This window comes from Topomyia yanbarensis, chromosome 1 (genome assembly GCF_030247195.1).
Source record: "Topomyia yanbarensis strain Yona2022 chromosome 1, ASM3024719v1, whole genome shotgun sequence".
Classification (NCBI taxonomy): Eukaryota; Metazoa; Arthropoda; class Insecta; order Diptera; family Culicidae; genus Topomyia; species Topomyia yanbarensis.
The window spans coordinates 212865080-212874964 of NC_080670.1; the positions used below are offsets into that span (position 1 = coordinate 212865080).

Here is a 9885-nt window from a genome sequence, read left to right on the forward strand (position 1 = left end):
CGCCAAACGTAGAATCTGTTGTTTGCGAAATTCCTAACGGAATTCTTAAACATTTTTGATTGTTAGCACAACATCACCGATACCTAGTTTAATAGCCAGGAAATGCCGCTTTTAAAACAGTGGCGCGACATGGTTTATTACCCGTTACATAGAAACGAAGCAGAATCTTACATAATCCTAGATTACTTTCATGCGTAGTTGAGATTTATTTCAATATTTTATTACTGTCCAATTCACTATCAAGCTCATATGAATGCGAGCTATCTGCATGTAATAAAACTCTCATCCCGCGGTCATTGTCTTATACTGACCGACTTGAAGTGATCATTTTCGCCCAGGTTCACGGTCACCTCGTACGTAATAAATCCGCAAACACATCCCATAACTCTCCTTCTGGTTTGACCCGAAAAGTACAAATCTCGCCCATAAACTATATCACGGCATACGCATTTGATTCAATTGAGGCAAATCTTGTCTGGTCCAATTTATTCCACCGCGTGTATCATTGTGCATCGTTTCACCACCATTGTCCACGCAGCGATCCAGAAATACATGCTACAAAACTCTAATTTGTGATGTGCTATCGTTTCAGCGGCTATTTTCGGGGTGACATTTCTGGCGGTGGCACGGACCGACGAGTGGCACTACCCGACACCGGAATCCAATGGAGTCATCAATGGTGAGTGCATTTATGCATCATCCTCGTTCGTAGGTATACGTTTTGTTTTTGTTTTGATTGACCCGAAGGTGGCGAAACTACAGCAATCAAACCACCCGCACGATTTACTTAGCACGACAATCCAAGTCAGCCAAGAAATTGTTCTGCAATGAGATAAATAGCGGATATGTTTCACGGCCTGTCGCAAAATGGGGAATTTAATCTGGAACAATTGGCTTTCTCCGGGCGATTGCATGTTGTGAGAAATTCTGCAGCCAATCCGGTTATTCTATAGAGGGAGAGAGAGCATAGCCACGGTCATAAATAACGGACATCCATTTATCAACGGAGTGGCGTGAAACGTCCTATTATCAATCAAGAATTAATTTGGTAGACCTTTGAAGGTTATCAGCACGAATGGTGGCATTATTCGCATCTCATAAATTACGGCGTGATTAAAGCACAGACAAATTTTCGCTTCATCAGTCAGAGCAGGAGGCAGGCACGGTAGGCGGCGCTTATCAATTTACACATGTCATGAGTGGCGCTTGATTTGAGAATCGTCCATGATGCTAGCGTAAAGGTAAAATCGAAACTTCAAATGTTCGTTTCGAATGCTGCAGTCGCAGTAGGCTATCCTTTTGATGCGGCGTTCGTGTGCGAGCATTGTAACCCAGTGAGCGAAAAGGCGACTAGGTGGGTTTAAATCTCGGTTTAAATATATGCAGGCGAGTGGTAGGTTACTGAAACCTTGTTCTAGGCTTCCTGCCGTAACTTGACGTTTAGTGTTAAAAATAGTGCGGGAATGGGTTCAGGGTTAATATATTTTTAGCGTGGAATGTTTTCAATGAAGCTCACATTTCTAATAAGGAACCTTTGTAAAAAATAGTTGTCGAACAGCTAGTTCATTTGATAAAATTTGACCCTTTCAAAACCTATCTCATTTAAGGACTTGATTGACTTAGGCAATTTTCTTTCAGTGTTTTGAATACTTATTTTTTAAGCTCTTTGAGAAAACAGAGAACCTATGAATTATAATCAGTGTTATCTTCCGGCGGAATACGTGGGCAGTATGGGTAGTACTACCCACTAGAAAATAACTGAGGGGGGGAATTACCCACTCGAAAGTTTGGAACAAACCCCAACCTGAGCTTAACCTTGTATGTGTCTCGCGCACAAAATGAATGCGTCCGAAACTCTCGACGTACAACAATTTTATATTTTAATTCAGATACAAATTTCATGTGGGAATGTGGGATAACAATCAGGATTCGATTGTAATTTGAAATTATGTTTTATTTCTATAAACAAGGAAATTTTTATTCAGAATAAAGGATGCAGTTAGAAATATGTTAAAAGAATTATTATTTGATTAAAAATTGAAAGAAAGAGCAACACTTTTATAAGGACGGCAAAAGACATACACAAGAAGGATTGTTTTCAACACCGGAGTGGCAGAGACCGTGTCAGGGGAAGTCAAGAGAGAGCGGACAACAATGACAGGTAAAAGAAGAAATTTAACTTGCAGCTTTTTGGCAAACGGAAGATCACTGTCAGGATATCATGAACCGGATTGCCGAATGACCTCCTTGGATCCGCTGGGCACTCTTTTGGGACCTGATTGCCAGGTAGATGCTAACATAACTACCAAGAGAGAAGAGATAACTAAATTTGGATATCTATGGTGATTGAAAATATGTATATGAGAGACATATAGGGGAGATCGAGGATAGCCAGCACATCTTGCAGTGGAATGAGGTCGAATATATTCGGTTAGAAGAGATCTGGCGTTAGAACACTAGGCGCACGACCAGACAACATATTTAATGTCGTGATAACCTCTCTCCACGACTCCAGTATCCCGGAGTTGCGCATTCAACGTATAATTATTGAACATGACCCAGATATCACTCAATGAAAGACACGACCCTCATCAATCCCCTTTAACCAAGGTTTGTTGATACATTTGGGATCTCTAAACTTCCATGGTTCCATGAAATTTGCCAATTTTTCGGCGTCCTATGACAAAAATACTGAAAAACTCGTTGAAATTACGCGATCTTTCACAAAAATGACATTCTAATGCCTAGGTGTCCGCCTTCTCACGCAATAGAGCAGTGCGAAGGAACACTAACTAATATTTGTATCTGATAATCTGGTATGGTTTTTCAGATAAAGGATTCAGGAACTCTCATATTTTCTCCAGAAACTGTAACGATGTGGTCGCTCTCGCCACTCCACTACTGTCATAATAAATAGCATAGAAGCTATGCATAGCTGTCATCTTCTGATGAACGTTACGGTAATATGCGCACTGCAATGCTTAGCGCGAGCATTTGTGCTGTCAGATAAATTTGCGTGTTTAAAAAATAATCATTTCGTTTATATACAGCATTATTATTTCATCGTGAAGCGTTGATTCGAATGGTGATCTACATGGAATGCTGTTGTCACCGAAAGATTATTGGTTGCGTGTATTTCGATCAAAGGTTGAATCGGCCTAGCCACCAGTTGAAACAGTTTTTCTCTCGTTAATCCGTCGACGAACCGGTGCCAATAACCGCGTTTTCAGCTTTTGTCAAGTTTTTCATTTGTGTTTCTAACGTCACGTATATTCGGAATAATTCGGGCGATTCGATTCGAGTCCTTATAAAACCCTTTTGCGTATAATTCTGAACACTCTCTGGTCACCACGTAGTGGGGGACCGTTCACTGTTGCTCGCACCGGGTACTCGTTTCGTCTGACATTTAATCGCAGTGTATAGAATCAAACCAGTCCAAAACCCGGTGTGGCCGGTTGCGTAGCCCTATTTAGCAATTCTTCTCGGAGCGTTCTTTAAAAGAGTGCTTCAATTTTTCCACAAATAATTTATATGGTGAATATGTTGAGAGATCATGCGGAGTCTCTCCACAGTAGGAACACTTTTCATATTTTTCATTTTTCATATCGTGCCTTGTTTCTACAACATGTAGCTGTAGACCCAATGGTTTGCGACGAGGGCAGTTTATGCCTCGCGGCACAAAAAGACGTGCCCCGTTCAAAAGAACAAAGTGTAGAAGAGCAGACCCTGCGAAAGGCTCGATATGAGGCTTATGAAAAATTAGTGGTTTTTTTTACATTCCTCGATTTTTATCGAACGCAATCACTTGGAAACCAGAATTTTCACTGACTATAACAAAGAGTTCTTAAAGAATCCAACCCCATGCTTCGCAATTAGGTCCCACGTAGCAGACTACGCCATCAATCTCGACTTCCCTCGCGGGTACGTAGACAAGACTTCTTCGTACATGACCGGGTGTTTAGTTAGATCCCGCATATATCGATGATGTTAAATGGCTTATGTTTGGTTCGGAAGAAGACATTCCTGGTGCCGGTTGTATTAGATGGATATAATTTGTATCGCAAAGTGGACTTATCGGCATTATTTTTGCCACCGCAGGAATATCCAAATCGACCTCCATTGAGCCTGAGGGGATGTCGGTCGTTGGAGATACCTTGCCGTTAGCCAACACTATCATGCAGGCTTCAATACCTGCGAAAGGATCGGAAAATTAATGCAAAGAAATTTAAAAGAATGGAGTAATTGGTAGTTAACTGTGGAACATTTGAAGTATCAGCAATCAACGAACCCATTTTCTCTGAGCCGTCGGCCATACAGCTCGTTAACTAAGGGTGTTTCCAAATAGCCACCAGATATTATCCGGGAATTTTCCTGTTCACCTACACACGCCAGGTCTGAACTTTCGTCACTATGGGTAGAAATCACTCCGAATCTTAGTACCCACTGGGGAAAAGTGTTCCGCTGGCCCTGTTATCTTTTACTGAGCATCGTGATCTAACTTGCGTTGAAAGAAAATTATTGATTAAATTGTGGAAAGTAACAGTTCAATTTTTTTTTCTTTTGTATTATGACAACTGTCGTATTTCTGGCGTTTCTATTAACTTAACTACTTATAAACTAGCTTGGCACCGTGAAACAAGATGAAATATCCCTTTTCATAAAAGCTGTGGAGCTCAAGTTGGTTTAAACCTATAACACCTCAACAAAAAAGTGATACACCAATTGTGTCATTGCCGTTTTCGAATTTTTCCGATGCAACTGACTTTAAAAATACGTAATCAAATTTTTTTTCCACTTTTTGGTACGCAAAATTACAAATTACAATTATTTTGCAATATTGAACTATCAGGACCACACTTTCCATTGAACTATCTTGATCTCTATCCTTCTGCTGGGATACCTGTCAAAAATGCTAACCCACGTCGCTAAATTCACTGGCGAAGAAGATTGATAGTGTCAAATGAGGACGTGTTTACACTTATTAGAAAATTAATTTAAAATCATTCTGAAGTTTTAAAGGTTCAACATACATATTGTTATGTTTAAAAAGAAGAGGTCTATCGGCTTATGAAATAAAAGGTGAATTTAACTGTTCATTTAATGACCCAATTGATTATATTTATATAGCATTATTTACCTCACTATTTATGAAGGTAGATGACCTGATCCTTCGGTGTAAGTGAAGTGCTGTGCCTACGTTGCTTCACTCTAAGCTTCAACGGAAATTTGATAAAGCTGCTTCCTCCAACGTAATGAAGCGAACAATATCCATATAACCGCTATAACTACTGACCCATAAGCAAACTATTGATTAGACCCTCCGCCCAATGTCGCTTACGAGTGTTTAGGCAGTGTTATCGTGCCGCTACCCTTGGTGAGTCAAACTGGCTTCCAGTTCTAATTCACCTGAAGTACTACACGAAACCTAGTCCACGGTAGGCATACCGCCATTTACCGACATTGGTCGGGTAAATAATTAGTGGATTGATTGTAAATAATTATTCACTCGATAGCCTAACCACGGCGACGAAGAAAGCGCAAGTTCTATTTGTTATCAGTCACCGCACAACAGACAGGCGGAAGACTCGATCAGCTGTCGAAAGTGTCTCCATAGCAAAGACACGACCTACAGCACCGATGTACAATTCCATGACAACAACTCCGACCGCTAGGGATCACCAGCCAGCTGATAGTGCATTACGAATACAAACTAATAGAAAAAAAAGAATAAGAAAAAAGTGACAAATTGGCTTAGCCGCACGTCCTGAGCGATAGTAGTTCAGCTTCACATACAAAAGATAAGCTTGGCTAGAATCAAAACATTGCAACCATCACAGCAGGCGTGTCTGCCTCCCTGTCTATAGTTCCTGCCTGATCAGCAGGCGCAAACGACGAGTGGTGGACGTGTGGAATCCGCTTAATATGATAACAAAACCCTCACTCGCCTCTTTGCTGCGATAATGTTCGCAAGTCCGTAAATCAGCATCCTTGACACGAGGTGGAAATTTACCCAGATATATGCTAATTGAAATGAATCTTGTATCTAACACTTGTCAGCTGTACACGAACCAATTGGGTCGTTAAGTCATTAGATTTTTTTTGTATTTCCGATGGAGTTACAAAGTTGAATGAAAATATTGCTACAATAAGTAATGGGTTAACTGTCAATGGAGCTAACCCCTGTGGCTGAAACTGCTGTCAAGTAACGCCGTTAGTACTAACCAGAACTTCGTTTAAATCAATTAAAAATTGTTCGTAAGTTTATTCAAGCTCAGAAACTGAGTTTTATTGATTTATGTTACAAATTATAAGAAAGATTTAACGGTTTGAAGGTAACGTTTTTCCTATTAATACTTTTTTTGGGAAAATTCAACAAACAAATTACAAAAATTAGAGGTATCACTGCATGATTCGTAACCTAACGATCGCCGACTCCCCTATTTATGCACATTACGTTGCCGTGACGTGTACAGCTCGTGCAAAAACTACATACGTACGAATTCACCGAACCCTCATTATTTTTAGCGCTCACTGATTTTTGCTCTCGGTACCATCTGTTAACATCGCGTCCATTTTCAGCACTGAATCACTGCCCATTTGTGCATAACGCATTTTTATTTTCTTTCACTTTCAAAACAGAACAGGAACACTGGGGAGGACAATGCGATACCGGCCGACGTCAGTCACCGATCGATCTGGCCTACAAAGCAGCTGTCAAGGGCGACTTCTCGCCGTTTCTCTTCAGCAACTACATGAATCCGGTTCGGAATGCGAAGTTGGCCAACACGGGTCATTCTAGTAAGTTGATCACTGCACAGTGAAATTTGGTAGAGGATTTCAGTAAAATTTCGATGATTTTTGATCAGCTATAAGTTTTGGCAAACCAATATGCGAAAAGATCAGCAATTTGAATTTAATCCATTTGACAGACTCAATTTGCTGAAAACATAGCAATGAATTTTGACAGTGAAATTACCGAATATACGATAATCCAGCCCGAAATGTTGATTTGACAATTTCAATTGCTGATTTCCACCATTTTTTTTTCTGTCAAATGAGTTGATTTCTCAAATTACTAAAACTTTAAGCATTAAAAAATCAAAAAATTACTGACCTTCAGAGAAAAAAAGTTTAGTGTGTATGAAAACTAGTAGAAATTCGCTAGGTTGGCCATCATCTTGACTCGAATCAATTTGCCTTGTGCGTCGGATACACTGACAAACGACAGTAATCTCCGATCGTAGTAGACCAGACAAAAATGATAAACTATTTGAAACTTTGTCGCTTCCATTGTCAAAACTAATTATAACAGCAACCAACCAGTGAATTTTGACCAGTTTTCATTTCTTTTCGAGTTCTAATTCTAACCCGCCTTTTCAACTTACCAGTACAAATCGACAACACGGATCCATCGGTCACCCTGTACGGTGGCGGTCTACCTGGCAGGTTCGTTCTAGATCAAATGCATTTCCATTGGGGCTCCGAACACACGATCAACAGTGTCCGTTACGCGTTGGAACTCCACATGGTACATCATGATTCCCGCTACAAATCACTAACCGAAGCGGCTGCCGTGAAGAACGCCGTATCAGTTATCGGTGTCCTGTTCCACGTATCCAGCCAAGACAATACCCACCTGGACGTAGTGCTGGAAACCTCCACCGACATTCGTGATGCTGCCGGTAAGCAAGCTCCGCTCAAGGGAAAACTTTCGCCTCACAATCTCCTGCCGAGGAATCGTACCTCCTTCTTCCGCTACGAGGGATCGCTGACTACACCGACCTGTGCCGAGTCCGTCATCTGGACAGTGTTTACCGAAAGTTTGCCCGTTTCGCTGGATCAGGTAGAACTGTTCAAAGCCATCCATGATGCGGCTGGACACGAGCTTGTGAATAACTATCGCTCCCTGCAACCTCTGAATGCACGTGCTCTGGTGTACACCACCGATATGCATTTCCCGGATAGTGGAGTCCCGATGGTTCGGATACCGGTGGCGCTGTTGATCGGTACCGTAGTGATGGCTGTTTGGACACGAAAACTATCGCTGTGAAATAGTGTCTTTTGCGTCGTTGTTGCTGGAGAATCTTGCCATATCGTCCGTAAATAGGTGGTTTTATGGAAAATGAATTGAAAAGACAAATTATGAAGCCAAATCAAATGGAATTGTTTGTGATAGTTGCATTTGTAGGTAGCAAAGCTACTAGACGAAACTCGCGAAGATTATCGTTGACCTCTGTACTGGCTTGTTTCATGAATAGTGGCCATGAATCAGCGTGAAAGTTATAGTATATTATTATAATTGTTCATAATATAAGGATGAAAATGTTAGTAATATGAAAGTTGAAAATAAAATCCTAAAAATAGAAGAGTTGGATTGTTATTTTTGGTGACGCGCTTCTGAATATTTTTTTCAGTGTAATTGTTATCGTGGCCGAATATGTTTCCCACCATGCCCACCACATTTTCCTCGACTACATAACATCAGTTAGTCTCGCTTTCTACATTTGCGCTACATGTCCAACTACTGTACTTTGTCGTGTCTTATCAGTCTTACGATGTTGGCATATTTATAAACTTGGAATAACTCCTCATTGACTGGGATCTTCAGATCCGGCCATAGCACGACGTCGTCCCTCGGGTGGAGTTTCTTAATGAAGGCCGTGACTTTCGGGAAGCACTTCGTGTTGTACACCTCCCCGTTGACGGCAAGCTACTAAGCACAGAAGTTTGACATCCCCTTCTCACTGAAGGTCAGCCGCAAGAGGACCTTTTTTGGAAACTTCACGTAGAAGATGTACTTTACGTCGCTGCTTACCTCCATCCGGTCCCCTATCGATCTTGGCCGTCGAGCGTAAAGTACGTCTCGTTGTCCATGACTACGCGTTGCGCTTCGTAGGGATGACATTTTAGAAGAGCTGCTTTTGGGTGGCTTCCGACACGGTCGGCCTTGACTTCCTCATGACGATGTCCATGTTGGCTAAATACTTTTTGACCATCTGACCAGTCGCACCGACCTCCTCGCTCAATGAGCGGAAGAGTTTCGCTACCTTACCTTCCATCTAACGCTACAGATCACACACATTTGTTGGACGACCGGAACCCGGTTTGCACTCGATGCTCTCACATTTCTCCCGGGGGCGGCAGGATCTTGTAGATGGGTACTCGGTTGTATTCGGCTGGCACAGAGTGCCTCACCGTGACGGACTTTGCCACTCCGGGGTGGAGCCGGCGATAATTACAAACCATCAAACGTAGTTGCTTCACTGTTTTTGTCATAGCTGCCGTAAGCGAACTGATAGGGCTGTCAATTTTTCCCGTATGAAGTAGAACAAGCTGTGTTACATAGTGTTACTTCCCGAGCTCCAGCTCGACCCGAATGGCTGTTTGCTACGCTCTTTGTTGGCTATTGCTGATCAGCTGTTCACAGATTTTCCAAAGAACAGCTGATCAGCAACAGTTAACCAAGAGCGCAGCAAATATCGTTCTGGTTGGGCTGTAGATTGCTTTGCCTGTTTTGCTTCATACAGCTTTTTTACGATTTTATTGACGATTCACCGATGGACTCACCACCAGGTGGCTGTATAATCGCATGAAGAATGGCTGGATGTTGTTGGCTCGAATCAAAACTTGTCGAAAGTAAACAAAGTTCATTTCATATCGTCAACCTGGCGCCCAGGTGGTGAAATCAACGGGGTGCTGGAGCGTTGCCAAAAAAATTTATTTTCCAGATTTAATTTTTCTAAACTTCCCAGTTTAACTCAGCCGGAATGCTGGCTGGTTCTAATCCGTATTCCAGCTCCGGTGACACAACCGATTCAAGTTAGAATGTTTAAGGGATACCATTTCGATGCGGCTTAGCCGCATAACCGAGGCCTAGAAACCGAA

General features: G+C 41.8%; 1 protein-coding gene across 2 annotated transcripts in view; it reads left to right on the plus strand.

Annotated features, from left to right (window-relative positions):
* The window catches only part of LOC131691652 (putative carbonic anhydrase 3), a 43899-nt gene extending 35533 nt beyond the window's left edge, over nt 1-8366 (plus strand). The window contains exons 2-4 of one of the 2 annotated variants that reach the window (XM_058978218.1): nt 593-679; nt 6640-6798; nt 7389-8366. In XM_058978218.1, coding sequence (XP_058834201.1) covers nt 593-679; nt 6640-6798; nt 7389-8050 — 908 coding nt within the window. In that variant the 3' untranslated portion in view covers nt 8051-8366. The remainder of the gene's footprint in view (nt 1-592; nt 680-6639; nt 6799-7388) is intronic. The other variant, XM_058978225.1, reaches the window with a different exon arrangement.
* Nucleotides 8367-9885: the final 1519 nt, after the last annotated feature.